Source organism: Crotalus tigris, unplaced genomic scaffold (assembly GCF_016545835.1).
Source record: "Crotalus tigris isolate CLP2741 ecotype Arizona unplaced genomic scaffold, ASM1654583v1 scf7180000018886.158148, whole genome shotgun sequence".
NCBI lineage: Eukaryota > Metazoa > Chordata > Lepidosauria > Squamata > Viperidae > Crotalus > Crotalus tigris.
In genome coordinates this window covers 47,240-65,605 of record NW_024097257.1, presented here as the reverse complement: position 1 = coordinate 65,605, position 18,366 = coordinate 47,240, and the positions used below count along the sequence as shown (strand labels likewise).

General features: G+C 38.4%; 1 protein-coding gene across 7 annotated transcripts in view; it reads right to left on the bottom strand.

Annotated features, from left to right (window-relative positions):
* EXOC1 (exocyst complex component 1) overlaps positions 1 to 15,137 on the bottom strand; it is a 44,086-nt gene extending 28,949 nt beyond the window's left edge. For 2 of the 7 annotated variants that reach the window (XM_039357289.1, XM_039357290.1), the window contains exons 1-7: positions 14,942 to 15,136; positions 12,254 to 12,387; positions 10,646 to 10,776; positions 9,433 to 9,592; positions 8,428 to 8,448; positions 3,539 to 3,726; positions 1,714 to 1,941 (exon numbers count right to left, since the gene is read on the bottom strand). In XM_039357289.1, the coding sequence (XP_039213223.1) occupies positions 1,714 to 1,941; positions 3,539 to 3,726; positions 8,428 to 8,448; positions 9,433 to 9,592; positions 10,646 to 10,776; positions 12,254 to 12,377 (852 nt within the window). In that variant the 5' untranslated portion in view covers positions 12,378 to 12,387; positions 14,942 to 15,136. Of the gene's footprint in view, positions 1 to 1,713; positions 1,942 to 3,538; positions 3,727 to 8,427; positions 8,449 to 9,432; positions 9,593 to 10,645; positions 10,777 to 12,253; positions 12,388 to 14,941 lie in introns of all 7 variants that reach the window. The other 5 variants (XM_039357286.1, XM_039357292.1, XM_039357288.1 and 2 more) reach the window with 5 other exon arrangements.
* Between the last annotated feature and the right edge of the window lie 3,229 nt (positions 15,138 to 18,366).

The following is an 18,366-nucleotide window of genomic DNA, read 5'->3' as shown; positions in this document are numbered from 1 at the left end:
TTCAGGTGGGGTACTGAATGGAGCTGAGCATTTACTGACCAGATGCCCTTCCTGATGCCTATGAAGAGTTTGCAACAGATATTTTTCTCTTTGCTCCCTGATAGAGAAACATTTGTCTCTGCCTAGGATTGAACTCTCAACCTTCCAAGTGGGAGACAAGTGTCTTCACCTCTAGGCCACTGTCCCGCTCATATTTATATATTTCACATATTAGCTCTTATATCTCAATTATAGGTATATTGGGGTGCCCAAATCATTTGATAAACCTAATCTAGTTCTCCTGGAATGGTCTTTTACTAAAATTAGTGTGGTTTATTTTATCACCTATTGTAGAACACTCCTATGATAATTGGGTATTAGAAATGTCAATCAAAGGGTGTAACACAGGGTACCTCCTCTGAGTTTATACTGTGGAAAGAGAGATCTGGGAGATCTGAGTGGAAGGACAGGCCTGACAGAAAGTTAAGTCCCACCTCTCTGGAAACCTTCATCTATTAATACGCATTTTGTGCCAGGAAAGCCAAGGATTGACATTCTACAGATGAACTGTAAATTAGCAGTTAGCAGAAATCCTAAGAGGTTAATCTACACTATACTCTTTAATGAATCTGTTTACAACTTGTTATATAATAAAATAATAATAGAAAATACTTGTTTTATATTTTGGCAGTGGTTTGCTCTCCAAGCTTGTTTCAATTTAATTTCTGAATGTTTCATTACCAGACCAGGTAACAACATCATGATGATGTTACCTATTCTGGTAACGGGATGTTACCTAGTCTGGTAACAAAACATTTAGAAACTAAATTGAATCAAACTTGGAGAGCAAACCACTACCAAAATAATAAAAGTTAATTTCAGCTTTGGTTTAAAGATGAAAAATGTGCTGTTTGGTATTCTGCATCCCTATCACAGCAACCTTGGCTCTTTTATGACTCGTGGACTTCAACTCCCAGAATTCCTGAGCCAGCCATGCTGAGGGGAAAGGAAGAGTTTCCAAGCTGAGCCATGCTGGCTCAGGAATTCTGGGAGTTGAAGTCCACGAGTCATAAAAGAGCCAAGGTTGCCTACCCCTGCACCTATCATGACATCTGAGATATATAGAGAAATGGGGGGGGGGAACTCAAAAGATTTTCAAATCACAAAAGGTTTTCATGGTGGCAACAAACACTATTGTGATATCTTTAGATTACAGGTAGTCCTCACCTTATGGCCACAACTGAGCCCAAAATTTATTTTGCTAAATGAGAAATTTGTTAAGTGAGTTTTGCCCTATTTTACAACTTTTTCTTGCCACCGTTGTTAAGTGAATCAATGCGGTTGTCAAATTAGTAACATGGTTGTTAAGTGAATCCGGCTTCTCAATTGACTTTGCTTGTCAGAAGGTGGCAAAAGTCAGAGGGGATCACATGGCCCCAAGTCACTGCAACCGTCATAAATATGAATAAGTTGCCAAGCATCTGGATGTAAATCACGTGACCATGGGGATGTTCCAACGGTCATAAAGTGTGAAAAATGGGCATAAGTCACTTTTTTTTTCACTGCTGTTGTAACTTTGAACGGTCACTAAATCAACTGTGGTAAGTTGAGGACAATCTGTCCTGGCCTTATGTTTTGATTCTGGTAAACAAACCAACCCATAAATATTACAGTGAATCACTCCAAACATTTTGTATGGATGATACGTGGAATTAAGACCATTTCAATGCTTACAACAAGGAACTCTATCTCTGACAGCAGTTTTAGGTTGTTCGTGTTGCTGAGGTGAATGAGATGGTTGCTTTCTGAAATCTGATCCATTTGTTCTTTTACACTCCGGAGCATTTCTTCGTAACTGCTCAGCTTCACCTCGATTTGGTCCACTTCTTTCAGTGCCTCATCCAGCAATTTCATCAAAATGTTCACCTGTTTCTCAGAGGCCATAATTGACTGGATGTTTGCCTATAAAGCAAGCAGCAGAATTAACCAATAGTCAAATTAGAAGTAAACACAACTGGTGACTACAACAGCAGCAATTTTATCTATCTATCTATCTATCTATCTATCTATCTATCTATCTATCTATCTATCTATCTATCTATCTATCTACCTACCTACCTACCTACCTATCTACAGTATCTATCTGTCTGTCTGTCTATCTACCTACCTATCTACAGTATCTATCTGTCTGTCTGTCTGTCTGTCTGTCTATCTATCTATCTATCTATCTATCTATCTATCTATCTATCTATCTACCTACCTACCTACCTACCTACCTACCTACCTATCTATCTACAGTATCTATCTGTCTGTCTGTCTGTCTGTCTGTCTACCTACCTACCTACCTATATATGTACAGTATCTATATATCTGTCTCTTTCTGTCTGTCTGTCTGTCTGTCTGTCTGTCTGTCTATCTATCTATCTATCTATCTATCTATCTATCTATCTATCTATCTATCTATCTATCTATCTACAGTATTTATCTATCTATCTATCCATCCATCCATCCATCCATCCATCTACCTACCTACCTACCTACCTACCTACCTACCTACCTACCTACCTATTTGGAAATTTTATATGGAAAATCTATATTGCCGTCTACTCGCTCACGGCAACTCAAGGTGGCTTACAGGAAATAAAAATACAATATAAAAGCAATCATTTAACTTTTTGATAAATGCGCCACGTGTTAAATACAAACTAATCAGACAGTGCTGCTTGGACAAATTACAGTATATATGCAGCTTTCAGTATTTCATATTGCAGGTAAGGAGCAGGTAAGAGCACAGAAGAGAAGCAGTATAAATAAACGTTTTACCCTGATACTGAACTCAATAGGAGCACCAGCCCACCATGATACTAAATTAACATACATTCTTGAGATGCCATTAGTGATTCAGTGGAAATTTGAATTAGTTTTCTGAAATATGACTAAAACTACAAGTAGTCCCCCATTTATAACCAGTTCCTTAGCAAATGTTTGAAGTTACAATGGATTTCTGTAGGAGTACTTAGAACCTGGATTTGGAGTTTCAGTGGCCGCCCCCGCTCCACCCAAATTATGTGACTGCGCTTTGGGTGCTCAATAATCAGCTCACTTTTACAGCTGCTTGCAGCATCTTGTGGTCATGGGACCACATTTTACAATGGTCCATAGAGAACCATTGGTTTAATGACTGCAACATTCACTTAACAACCACTGCAAAAACGTCATAATATCAGGTTGTTGTCATGGGTGGCCCGATGTACAACTCTTACAATTTACAACCATAACGAGCGTGCTCATTATGATCATAACTTCAGGACAATCTCTACTTCTGACATAGCAAATTTATAACTCAAAAGAAAAAAACAACAACCATACATTCCAGAAGTAGAGACCAAAATTAATTCTGTCCACCAAGCATTACTCCCTTTAAATTTAAGAATGAGTAAAAAAAATAATAATAAATCTTTCTCTGAATCCCAATGCGGCTTCTGTCTAATCCAGCAAGTGAATTTTTCACTGACTGCTTGTGAATACAGTCAGTGAATACATCAACAGGCAGCCTTACCCCATCAAGAACTTGGAGCTCTCTGGACAGCTTATCTGCAAAAGCTTCTGCATTAGAGATAGCATATTCACAGCCTTCCATCATGATTTCAATATCCTGCTCTTCTCTAGCATTTAATTCTTGGTATTCATCCACAGCCTCTTCATCTGTTCCTGCCACATTCTGATTTTCACCACTGGGAACTGATTCTAAATAGGAGGAGAAAGAGATGGTCATAATTCATGAAAAATTGGATACACCTGCACAGGGCATTAAAATCATACTAGTTAGTTCTAATTCTCTAAGACAGAGATCCCCAACCTTTTGGGCACCAGGGACCGGTTCCGTGGAGAAAGGGTTTTCCACAGATCGGAGGGTGTGTGGTTGTGTGCTGCCTGCATCCCACAGATGGGGCTTTGCTTGTTTGTGCGGACCGGTTGCTGGCATGCCGTGGCCCGCTACCGGTCCATGAGCCGGGGGTTGGGGACCCCTGCTCTAAAAAAAGGGGAAATGCCCATATAAGCCTCACTGTCAGTCACATAGCTAGGAAACATTAATGTTCTTTAATCTAACATCATGTAGCATAAAGATATTCGGCTTAACTTCATCCACGTTGAAAATCTACGTTGCTCCACGATTTTTTAACCAAATTATAAAAAATATCTATTTTTCTTTTTTTTATTGAAAATTTTTTATTTTTAACATACAAGCATTTATAAAAATACAATAAAATTTTAAAGTAGGAAAAAAAAACCCTTACCCTCCCTCCCACCCCCAACCCCCCTCCCTTCACTTCCCAGAGCAGAATACAGGGTTAATAATAACAAAATTTATAATAATTAAGAAAAAGGTAAAAAAGAAAAGAAAAAAGAGAATTTTTTTTGTCATAATTAACCTTTAACTCCATAACCTATAAAACAATTCTCTATAATATTTAATAATCATTCATAAAATAAATGAAACTTTTTAATTCCATACTTTTTCTGGATATAATCTATCCACCTTCCCCATACAATAATATATCTTTCTTGTGTATGATCCTTCTCTTGTTTCAGCAAGAGAAAAATAGATATTAACTATGATGGGAAAAGTTTTTAAAAATCTGTGATATTTCCTTTAGTTGGTACAATATCAGTATTTAAAGTGATAACGTTGGCAACCATTTACATTAGAAAAAATAAAAGTAGTAAGAAGGATGCATAGCAACATCCAGTGACAATAACAAAAGGGCATTTCTCTGCAGTGCCTTCTTTCAGACAGTTATTTTAATCTGCATATTATTAAAATATAGCTCATAAATGAATATTTCTCATAATTAAGGAATAATAGCTAACAGAACCTATCCTGTTTTTAGTTCAAATTTAGTGTTGAGGAAAAAGTAGGCCAAAAAATAATGCCGTATAATTCCTGCTTCTTCTTGATATACCCTGTCTTTAGTAACAATCTTTCAGACACTGGCTTTCAGTATGAGTCAGCATGGATTAATTACACATTTATACTGTACTTTTTATTCAACTCTCTGAAACTTACTGTATACATCAGTCTCTTTAGGGAAAAACTCTCAGCTTGGCCATCCTTAGTTCTCCCAAAGATAAAGGAGTGAAGGGTCTTGCATACAGACTTGCAAGGTTCTGTTACTATTTATAATAATAATAAAGTTGGAAGGGACCTTGGAGGTCATCTAGTCCAACCCCCTGCTCAGGCAGGAAACCCCACACCATTTCGGACAGATGGCTGTCCAGTCTCTTCTTAAAAACTTCCAGTGTTGGAGCATTTGCAGCTTCTGGAGGCAGGTTGTTCCACTGGTTAATTGTTCTAACTGTCAGGAAGTTTCTCCTTAGTTCTAGGTTGCTTCTCTCCTTGACTAGTTTCCATCCATTGCTTCTTGTCCTGCCTTCAGGCGCTTTGGAAAATAGCTTGACTCCCTCTTCTTTGGGGCAGCCCGTGAGATACTGGAATACTGCTATCATGTCCCCCCTCGTCCTTCTCTTCGTTAAACTAGACATATTTGTGTAACATCTTTGTGAGAACTACGGAGGGTTATGTCTGAGAATGCCTGCTGGTGGAACTCTGACAGGGGAATTCTGGGAGTTGAGGTCCACATGTCTCAAAGTTGCCAAGGTTGAAAAGCACAATTCCAGATTTACTGCTGCTCCTCCAAGTTTGCATTTGTTATTCCGGTTTACACACTGTCACTTTTAGAAAAGATCCAGAAGCGTTGAAATGTAACCTTCCAGCTTTCATTTATTAAAGCTAATTCTGTTATGTATCACTGTTGCTTTTCTATCTCATTACACAGTTTCTCCCCTTGTACAGGTAATCCTTGACTTACAATTGATCGCTTAGAGACCGTACAAAGATAGACTCTTAAAAAGGGACTTATGACCCAGATTCAAAGTTCCAACATTTGTCCCACATACACACCTAACCACATTTTGAGTGCCTGGCAACCAGCATGCGTTTATGGCTGTTTGCAGTGCCCGTCAGTCACATGACTCTGATTTACGACATTTTTTGCTGGAAACTGGTATTTACTTCTAGTTTACAGTAAAAACCAACATAGCGAACAATGGATTCCCTTAATGGACAGCTGTAGAAGTTGATGTCACAACTTATGAATGAAAATGCAGGCTCAATTATTGTAAGCCAAGGACTATCTGTAAATGCTCTCCTTAGAATTTTATCATATATGCAAATGCTTTCCATGCGACTTGTTATTTTAGCAAGTAAGCACATTGTTCTACAATTATATTGTGTCAATTTTAAAGAGGTGAACTAGGCTTAGCCTAGTTTAAATCGTATATTAGAACTTGTATGGTTGCTTTCAGCCCGTTCATTTAAATAATGACTGAGAAACCAGTGGCACTCTGGATATTATTAAACCACAATTTCTAATATGTCTCTGTTTCCCAGACTGAAAAAGACTTCAGGGACATATATTTCAGCCATATTTTAAGTTCCTCACACCACATCTGATCGTAGAATACATGTTAGCTTATTTCTGAGCTTATTTATGGAAATAAGCAATTTATCTGTTCAACGGTAACTTTTATTTAAGGCATTGTGAAAACACATTGGAGACCACTATAAAACAAATAACTACTCCATCGGGAGCATGTATGGAAAGAGAAAGACAGAGAAAGAGAAGAAAGTGGATTTCTTAAGAGAAATTGTGCTATCGCTACCACTGCTGTTGAAGAAAGAACATGTTAGAAATGCAAAATATAACTTAGTGTATGATTTATGCCTATTTCCAAGATTCTCCAAATTCTGCTCTGTCTTCATTTGGGCCTTACAGGCTATACTGTATAAATTTTACCATAAAGACAAATAGTCTTAGTATACTTTGGGTGATGTATTATTACATGCAGTGTTGAACTGGGAACAATTCAGCAAATTTGAGCATTTTTAAAAAATTATTCCATGGTTAGCTTCACCAGCAACACACTTCAGTATAAGCTTTTTTCTAACATTGGAAGCATAATTGCATAAATACATGTAGAATATGACTTGATCTCAAAATCCAGTTTAAAATCTTCCTCATTTTTGCTGCCACTCCCTAAAAGGCAACAAAAGATAAAGTAATCCAAAGCCGTTAAGTTTGGTAAACAGAATTCCATATTCAATAACGAATGCCAACAATATATCAGTTTCTTCAGCAAAATTAACAAAAGTGTGCATAATGTTGAATTTGCAAGAGCTATTCCAAACTCACTAGGAGTGTTCTGCTGCTGTTTTTGACTTTATAAGTCAAAAGAGGACCATCTGAATGTCAAAATGTTCCTAAAATACTTTCCACTCATAGCTAAATTTTATTAGCCACAAACTACCCTGCTGGTCCAATGCTTTTTACTTCCTAGTCTAGGTCTGGGTGTCTGGCACAAAAAATTACCTGGTGGCTTCCATGCCTAAGGCAGAATGAGAACCAGGATCTCTCTGTGTTTAACTTTAGCCCAGTGGTTCTCAACCTGTGGGTCGGGACCCCATTTGGGGTCGAACGACCATTTCACGGGGGTCGCCAAACAAGGCTGTCCACTATTTTTTTCCCCTTTTCTTTGGCCACGCCCCTGGCACCCGGTGATGTATAAGTGGTTGGGGGTCACCACAACATGGGGAACTATATTATGGGGTCGCAGCATTAGAAAGGTTGAGAACCACTGCTTTAGCCAATAATATACCATGCTAGATCTCATTTCTGTCTCTGTCTCTGTCTCTGTCTCTCTCTCTCTCTCTGTGTGTGTGTGTGTGTGTGAGATAGAGAGAGAGAGAGAGACTGTCTGTCTGTGTGTATGTGTGTTCCATTCTAGGCAAGTCTAATCAAAATTAAACTTAAGTCAGTTTCATAGAATTTATTCCCAATTTTGTGTGCTCTGGTTTAATATAGTAACTTAAGTGTAGGATGTGGGTAGAATATATTCAAGGCACATTAACAAATCATTCTAAGATGTTTGTAGCACCAATTTATCTCCAAGGTACATGACAAAAGTGGTCTGATTAGAGATTGCAAGCAAAATATTGAGTTTCAAGCAACCACTACTTTGGATGAACAAAGAATCAAATACTTATTTACTGGTTAAACAAACTTTCAACCAAAAACTTAAGTCTTAACTTACACAAAAAGTTAATTCAACATTGTACTGAATTGTGCTGAAAAGGCAGATTCTGAAAATTCTCATAAAATATTATTTAAGTTATTAAGTTTTGCACTCTATCTTCATATTTAAATTCAGTTCAACTGCTCATTGTTTAAAAGCTTCTGAGCAATATTTTGATCTGAATTTGCAGTACATTTCTGACAAAACCTGAATTAAATATTTTGCTTAATGAAGTGCTATACACAATTTTACAGCAAAAGCAACTGCATTAGTTACACAGAAAAAAGAAACACGGAAGGAAAAGGTGTTACGCACCTTCAGCGACTTTAGGTAGTTCTGGAGAATTGAAAGTATGAGAAAAGCAGAGGAGAAGAAGCAAAGAATATTAGCTAAGCAGTCAATGAACACAATTTTTTTCCATCAAAACAGCAACAATTTGTCTCTTGTTACAAAATTTTGAAAACTTAGAATTTTAAACAAATTACAAAGCAGATATCTTTGCAACTATGTAATTCCTGGAAGATCAGATGAATCATTATGAAGTTTTAAGATTATACCAGCTTAGAAGTTTAGTAATTAAGACTACCCTCACTATAATAAAATTGTGTTCAGTTTTGGTGAGAGCAAACAGGTTAAGCCTGCCAACCTGGGTGTATTACAAAGCAGATCTGATAAGTTGTTAAAAGCGCTGTATTTAATTTGCCAAAAATCTTCCAAGCCTACCAGCAGAGCATGTCTACACCATGGGTTTGATTTAGATCTTACATAGGTGGCATCATGACCAAATTCCCAAGACATAAAAGGCACAACTCACACTGCATATAGAAGTAGGATTTCCTTACAATAGGATACACTGGAAAAAAGGCTTCATATATAATTTTAGGATCTAAAAGTTATATACACAGGTTCACATTAAAGTCATAATTAAGGGGCAGATGGTTTATGTGAAAATAGTAGAGGTTCATTCCCTGATAGGTGAATTTGAATAGGAAGGATCCTATTTAAGATTGAAGCTGGGTCCGGCTAAAAATATGCAGTTTGGGGAAATTTACTTTCATAGATCCATAATTCAGGGATCCATTCGTTATACCAAATGAATAAAATTTGAAAATTGTGGAAGTGACAAAGTGTGTAACTTCCACTGAAATTATTTTATGTTCTGACTACAGGATCAGATTCAAGTTGAAAGACATTTAAAAGTCAAGGAAGCTACTTATATTACAGATAAGAAAAACAACACTGACAATATGAATTTTCTAATTGCTTAGACACAGACTAAATTTAGGGACAGCATAGCAAGGATTCAGCTAAAATATTTACCTTCCAGAAGCTGAGAACTAACATTGATGAAGTCAATCTTCTTTCTAATATACCGCTGATTGAGTTTCCAAATACATGAAATAAAAGTATTCTTTTCGGCTATGCTGCTAGCAACCCATTTGTATACTTTGTCAAAATGCAGATCAAACTCAGAACTTTCCTGAAAAACAGAGATGACAGAAATGTCCACTATCACACTGTCTTCTTAAACAACAAATTTGCAGACACGTTTAAAGATGACACAGGCCAGATTACCAAGCAAAAGGGCCCCTAAGCATAGTTTTCTCTAGAAATTAAGGGTGCAGCCTGATCCTAAACCAGGGGTAGGCAATCTTGGCTCTTTTATGACTCATGGACTTCAACTCCCAGAATTCCTGAGCCAGCATGGCTCAGCTTGGAAACCTCTCCCTTTCCCCTCAGCATGGCTGGCTCAGGAATTCTGGGAGTTGAAGTCCACAAGTCATAAAAGAGCCAAGGTTGCCTACTTCTGCCCTAAACACACTTCCATATAAGTAAATATGCCAGACTTGCCACAATTTAAGCCTGTAAGTAGAAAAGATCCTTGGCTCCATCCATTGAGAAAGCTATAGTTTTATTAGAAGTCAAGTGTATCGCAGTAATACAAAGTCAGAACTTGAGAATCAAGTGCCAAAATCCATAAGTTCCACTTTTCCCGTCCTTAGCTGTCTCTCAATGCCCACCCTGTGTAACCAATCAGGTTCAGAGAAGATGTTTTCATAATGGACACTCCAAGCATACTTTAGAATGCAGCTTCCTCTTTCCTCCAGCTGGGTGAGGCAACATCTTTAGGAGATACGATATTTATTTTCACTTCCCCAAGCATTTCCCCACCCCCTCCATTCTCTCTCCCTACAGTTCATGGCAGATTGTCACCGCATAGCAGTGAGCTTAAATGGACTCCAGAAGATGGTAGAGGACAGGAAGGCCTGGAGGAACGTTGTCCATGGGTCACGATGGGTCGGACACGACTTTGCAACTAACAACAACAAAGCAGTATAGCATAAGTAAGGATAAAGTGGAAGCTGACAAAATATTACCTCGTTTACTTGGACACATTCCCAGGTAAGTATGCAAAACAACAGTAACCCTGATTTCCAATGATCCTCGAATAATAAAAGCATAACAATTTACTCAGAAGAAACATCTATTTATGCTTTGTACATGAAGATGGATCACTGTATTTTAGACTTACTTTGATGGCATCCTTGGCATCAACAACAGTGAGATCCCGAAGCTCCCATGCAATCTGTCTCTTGTAGAAATCACCTTTGTCAGATTTTTTCACCTTGATCACCTTCACCTGCACTGGGCGTTCAGTTGTCACTGTTAAGGACAACAGATGGTTAAGCTCTCAAGAAAATACACATTTCCCCATAAATATATCTGGAGAAAAAAATCAGCACTTAACAACAACAACAACAACAACAACAATAACAATAAAGTTGGAAGGGACTTTGGAGGTCATCTAGTCCAACCTCCTGCTCAGGCAGGAAACCCTATACAATTTTGGACAAATGGCTGTCCAGTCTCTCCTTAAAAACTTCCAGTGTTGGAGCATTCACCGCTTCTGGAGGCAAGCTGTTCCACTGATTAATTGTTCTAACTGTCAGGAAGTTTCTCCTCAGTTCTAGGTTGCTTTTCTCCTTGATTAGTTTCCATCCATTGCTTCTCGTCCTGCCTTCAGGTGCTTTGGAGAATAGCTTCACTCCTTCTTCTTTGTGGCAGCCCCTGAGATATTGGAAGACTGCTATCATGTCCCCCCTCGTCCTTCTCTTCATTAAACTAGACCTACCCAATTCCAGCAACCATTCCTTGTATGTTTTAGCCTCCAGTCCCCTAATCATCTTTGTTGCTCTTCTCTGTACTCTTTCTAGAGTCTCAACATCTTTTTTACATCGTGGTGACCAAAACTGGATGCAGTATTCCAAGTGTGGCCTTACCAAGGCACACTTAAATACACTTAAATATATACTCTCCCCAATTTGCTTTAAAGAAAATGTAAAGCTTCCAGAATGCATAGAAAGTAATTCATAATGGACAAGAGAGAAAAATTACTCTGAGGATTAAATCAAGCAAGAGCCCCTCTGAAACATCCTCAGGTTAACAAATATTTCATAATTATCCATTCTAAACTAACAATAAGAACAAACGCGATCGCATTTTGAACCACCAGAGTGTTTTAACCCCAAAATGTGAAGAAATAAATAATCTAAAACATCTAACTACAAAACAGTTGAAGCTTTATTATTATTATTATTATTATTAGAGTTGACAAGTTGATGACAGATAATCAGTAAATCAACTCCATGCAAGTTGGACTTGATAACCTCCAAGGTTCCTTCCAACTTTATTATTATTAAGTAAAACTGGGACTGGGTGCTCACAACATATAACTGGCCTCAAAACATTATCTTCCGCTTGTTTGTGAATTCAGCTATGAATTATTAGATTATTTTTTTATATGAGGTACTTTCAATCATTAATAAAGATAGATGCACCAGCTTTTGGAAATTTCTCCTGAGATATCTTTTAGTCATTGATCTTATGATTAAAGCTTTATAGCAAAATCTTTTTTGGGTAATATGTAAAAAATGTATAACGGCTTCTTTTTTTAAAAAAAAATCAAGCTGTTTTATTTAGTATCAACCATGTACATCGCATGTAATCATTTTTTTTACACTACACATGGAGCGTAGATGGTAATAAACAAAACGTCATTCCTAAATTAAGTTACCCCATCGTACATCAAAATCCAATGAACCAAAGACAAATTTTTCCCTATTATTTAAACTCTGCATACCTGTAGCACATAAGAAACAGTTTCTCTTTTTTTTGCCTGCTTTGCAAACGTTAACAATGCTCAGTAAACGCTCATCATTTGGAGTAAAAATATCTCTCTGTAAGGCATGCTTGATGGCCGTCATCTTCTCCAAGCTGTAAGAAAGAGGGTAAAGTTATTGTATGCCACATCAGGATCATTCCTGGTTCCTCCAACCCTGTACCAAGTGCGGCCCATAAACAAATATAATAATAGCAGGGTGACTACAAAAATAACTCACAATTTTGCATTGTGTTATTCAGATATATATAAAAGATCTGCACTACTAAATGGATAACACTATTTTTTCATATTTATTCTTTCAGATAAAATGCATTTTAAATAAAGGTTTATAACAAATATTGTTTTGTATTTTCACACTACTAGCTCATTAGAGCACTTTGATAGTATTAGGTAATGATGCATTTAAAATCAACGAATCAATAGCATAGACAGCAATATGTCTATGGCTGGCTGTGGAATTCTGGGAGTTGAAGTCCACATGCCTTAAAATTGTCAACGTTGAGAAACACTGGTCTATGGAGCTTCTTAGCCATCCAGGTCATAGTTATCCCAAAGGTGCTTTTTCCTTTTTTCAAAGGTGATTTATCCCCACCATCCAGTCAGAACTGAAGAAGCTTCTGGAGAAATGAAACGTCTTCAAAGAAAAACAAGAAAGTCCAGTTGCCTCATGGAAAAGCACCTTTGGCATAACTGCAATAATAAATGTGACTTATCTTAAACTCACACATATTACAAAAGTGGCACTTTCTATCAACCCCAGACCACTTAACAAAGCAATTAAAACTAAATCAATCACTAAATTATTAAAGAGTTGTATGAGCATTTAAAGTATGAAATGTTGCTATATCTGAACAAAACTGGAAAGTACAAAATATATATGAAGATCTAAAACAAGAATCACACAGGTCATGCAGCAATTTCATTTAATGGGCCCAAAAAGCAGGGGCAGGCAATTGTTTTGAGCTTGATGGGCACAGCCATAAATAGCTGCCAGGAGCAAGTTGCCTATTGCAAAAGAGCTGTCATAGAGAGCATGGCACATCAGAAAACATCAGTTTATTCAAATGTACATGAAATGTTCCATGTTATTTATATATTCAAGATGGACAGGGATTAATATTTATATATTATTTATATGTAAGAGTGAAAGTTTATGCATGTTGTACATAGCAAGTTTAAATGTGTGTTATGTATGTATACACTTTTGAGAGCAAGCAACTAAATTTCATTTTTAATGTGTGCCAATGTGCCCACAGTAAAAAATGACTATCTATCTATCTATCTATCTATCTATCTACCTACCTACCTACCTACCTACCTACCTACCTACCTACCTACCTACCTACCTATCATCATTCTACATTGTTGACAGGGAATTTTCTGGATTCCAAAACATTCCTGCAAATAAATAAGGCATTACAGACTGCTGCTTTACATTACATTTACATTACAGGGTCTATGTAATGTGCCAGCTTCCAATTTTGTTTTGAAATTAAAAATCTTTTTTAAAAGCCAAGTAGGACAGAAAGACCCATGTGTCACCAAAGAGGGTGTTTGAGAACACATTAATATCTCCTGACATTGTATGAGCTACCTTGGGCATAAAATCTTGAAATAAGGAATAATTTTGCAAGGAATTATTTAGAGACTGAGGCAGCATGTAAGCTTAATACAGGAGGAGGAGAAAGAGGGAGAGACAAACCCTGATACCAATGTATCTTTAGAAAACAATGTGGTTAAAGTGTTCCACTTGGTCAATAAAAGATATAGCAGAATCACCTTGTAGGAGAGAGGGTGACATAAAAATTTAATTAGAAAATAAAAATAAATAAAATAGCAGCAGGATTTGCAAAATATGGTAAGCCTTATTAAGGTCCACCATGAAAAGGGGGCTTATATTGTATGAATTCAATTCATCCACTCAGGCTACATGGTCCAAATCCCAAAATGGGGCAATTAATAATAATAATTTATTAAATTTATATGCTGCCCAGCTCCCAGCCACTCTGGACAATCCATCAACGAGCTTAACCATGCACTGTGAATATGCTATCAATTTGTACCCTATTTGACACTGCTGCTTCTCCCTGAAAACTGAGTCATGATTTATATTCCACTTATGGAAAACAACAACAATGATCACTTTTCCTTTCTCATCCCTTTCCATGAAGAATACGGGCCAAGGAAGAGAGAGAGTCTAGGCCAGGGGCTTTCAAACTTAGCCCTTGTATGACTTGTGGACTTCAACTCCCAGAATTCCTCAGCCAGGCACGCTGGCTGAGGAATTCTGGGAGTTGAAGTCCACAAGTCATACAAGGGCCAAGTATGAAGACCCCTGGTCTAGGAGGTGAAAGATGGAGAAACCCAGCCAGATTTTGACAGCAGCCCAGTGGATAAAGACCCTGCAAGCCAAGCCCAGGGCCGCCGGACGCGGGGGCTAAAACTCCGGACAACTACCAGGAGGCGGCAAAGAGCAAAGCTTTTTCTCTTGACAGAGGATTCGTGCTCCATCAAGCGGCCGCCCGGAGGTTTGGAACCCAGATCCGGCGGCCCTTAAGAAGAAGAAGAGGGGAAGAGAGGAAAACGCCGGAAGGAAGCAGCGCGTGACCGACCGCTCGGTTCCCCCCGCCCGTCTCCCCTTCTTACTCCGCGCCCGGACGGATCTATCCTCCAGCCTTCGCAGCTCCCGCGAAGCTCAGTCACTCCGGGGCTCTAAAGTCCCGCCTTCTCCATCCAAGCCGAACTTCCTGCTTCTGTCACGTGACCGACACGGAAGTATTCCGGAAGAGGCTTTTGACAAGCGAGAGGGGGGCGTGGAAGGGAAGGGCGGCGCGTTTATGGAGCTTCTGCTTCAAGTCCTTTTCTTCCCCTCTCCATTGTTCTCTTGCTCTCTTTTGAGTCCTTTATTATTGCAGAACTGGGGAACTATGGCCCTTTTATGACCTGTGGACTTCAACTCCCAGGATTCCTGAGCCAGTATGATTGGCGTAGGAATTCTGGGAGTTGAAGTCCACAAGTCATAAAGGGGCGCTAATTTCCCCATCTCTGTTTCGGTTGGCAAACTGGCATATTATCTTCTCTTTCCCCATGGTTACGAGACAGGGCTTGCGATTTCTCAGTCTTGCCGCTTCTTAAGAGGTTTTCAAATGTCACACATGTCAAGTGTGTCGGAAGTAAAGTCTTCATCCTGGTTCATCCAAGCCGGGGATAAATAAGCAACATGGCGACTGTTCTGGGAAGAAGGTTACAGTTTATTGAAGAAGCAGAAAGATGGTCCTTGCAAGAAAGAGGAGAGGAAAGAGGAGTTGAGCACATGGGTAGTAGGTTTTTAGACCCCCTCTAGCCTTGTTTGGAATAGTTTCCTGTTGCTGTGGCATGAACCTTGAGGCTATTTCTGAGTGTTTTTCTAGGCCTTGGTATCTGTGGTTTAATCCTATTATCATATCCTGCTTCCCAGGTGATGGGGCTAATGACTCCTAGAGTTTGGGTGGGGCATGCAGATTTTCTCTTTGTCTTCTTGAGTTCTCTGGCTTCAACTTTCTGATGGTTTTACGTCTGCACTTGTATGGGGCTAGCTCTTGCTTGGGGCAGAGAGATAGATTTGGGACCAGGTTTGGTTTTAAAAAATCCTTTTGAGGAAAAATATATTTTTCTGCCCTTTTAATATTGCCTTCTCTGGGCTAACGTCCCTCAAGTGTAAACCCAGACACTCTATTTTAATGTTTTTCAGACTTGGCGACGTTAAGGTCTGTGAATTTCAACTCCTAGAATTCCCAGCTACCAATGCTGCTAATGACTTGAATTCCCAGCCAGTAGGAATTCTAGGATTTTAAGATATTCACACATTTTAAATTGTGTTAGATTTGAAATATATTGATCTATGTGAAGAATGGACTGGGTCAGAGGTCCCCAACCTTTTGGGCACCAGTGACCAGTTCTGTAGAGACAGGTTTTTCCATGGACCGGAGAGTGTGTGGTTTTGTATGCTGCCAGTATCCCAAGGATGGGGTTTGCTTGTTTGTGCGGACCGGTTGCTGGCATGTCGCAGCCCAGTGGACCAGGGCTTGGGGACCCCTGGACTGGGTTACTCTACAAATGTTTATCAACCTCAGCAATCTTAAAATGTGTTAAGGAGTACATCAGAGCAAATTTGGTGTAGTGGTTAAGGTACCAGGCAAGCAACTGGAAGATGAGCAACAAAGATGATTAGGGGACTGGAGGCTAAAACAAAGAATGGTTGTAGGAATTGGGTATTTCTAGTTTAATGAAAAGAACGACTAAGGATGACATGATAGCAGTGTTCCAATATCTAAGGGGTTGCCACAAAGAAGAGGGAATCAACCTATCCTCCAACGCTCTGAAAGACAAGAAACGATGGAAACTAATCAAGGAGAGACGCAACCTAGAACTAAGGAGAAATTTCCTGACAGTTAGAACAATTAACCAGCGGAACGACTTGCCTCTCAAAATTGTGAATACTCCAACACTGGAAGTTTTTAAGAAGAGATTGGACAACCATTTGTCTGTAATGGTATAGGGCAGACATGTCAAACTCGTGACATCGCGTGACGTATCGGGACTGTTTTGCCATTGCCAGCAATGGGGTAGGCGTGGCTTCCGTGTGACACGCTGGCCCATGGGCCGGCAGCTTGACACCCCTGGTATAGGGTTTTCTGCCTGAGCAGGGGATTGGATTAGAAGACCTCTAAGGTCCCTTCCAAATCTGTTATTGTGTTATATTATGAGTTCTAATCCCACCTTAGGCACAAAGCCAGCTGGGTGACTTGGGCCAGTCTCTTGTTTCCCAGCCCTAGAAAGGAGGCAAAATATCTGGCCAAGAAAACTACAGGATCTTGTTCAGTCATTAGGAATCAATATTGACATGAAGGTTATACAAATATGTATGTTTGTAATGTATGTATGTAATGTACAGGCCATAACACATAGTGGCTTTGTTGCCAAGGTTGTGATGGCAGTGTACCAACGTACAGTTTTTGTACCAACCTACTCTACTCCACCTTGAGGAAGAAAGTACATTAGCATTGTGGTGTAGAGCAGTGTTTTGCAACCAGGGCAATTTTAAGGTGTGACTTCAACTCTCAGAATTGCCCAGCCAATGGATGTTGAAGTGACACATCTTAAAGTTGCCCAGATTGAAAACAATTCTACAAAGATGCATTCCTAGGAAAGGAAAGAAACTATTGATTTGATATGTGAGTGGAGCATCAATTAAAGTGGCAGATAACCCCAGGAATCAAATTAGATTTGTATTCATTAATTCAGAGCAAGCATCACTTTGTCCAACACTAATTAAATTAATCATTTCATTGATTATTTTTATAGGAGCAATATAGGCAGAAATTAAGCAAAGCAATCTCCACCCTCATTGCATTATCCTGCAAGAATTACTTTGTCTAAATGCGTGCTTTGGTTTCGTGGGAATGAAGCTTAGGTATTTTTATTTGACTATATATATATATTGTGTACTTGCCTACATTGCCTTAATGTGCAAGAATGCAGGGCAATTAAGAAATATTTAAATCAAAATGAACAGAGTTGACACAAATGTGGCAAAATTAATAGAGAAATCTCTTTTTAATTGTTTTTCAACTCATACTGAAACTGCATCATGGCAGCAAATAGGATAGGATCAGTTCTAGCTAAATGAATGGCACCAGACAAAAATATAATCATAACATCTTAACAGAAATCTTACCTCTTGTCAATTAAAAATATTTTTTCAAAATAATTGTTCATATATTTTGTTAACTGAATAACTTACATATTTGAACTATTGAGCCTTGACTATGCAAATAAGTGTACCATCTCAACAATTTAAATTTATTATCCAATTCTGTATCAATTATACTTTAAGATGTTTAACCTTAAACATATAAAGACCAAAGCAATAGAGAAACAATTGAAATTTAACAAGTATAGAACCACATAATTTTCAGTTCAAAATAAAAATATATGAAAAATAACTATTATATAAAGTTTTTTTAAAAAATGAATGGTGAGCATTTATAGTTGGCTGATTGATTTTGTTTCCAAAAAGCCTTAAAGTTCTC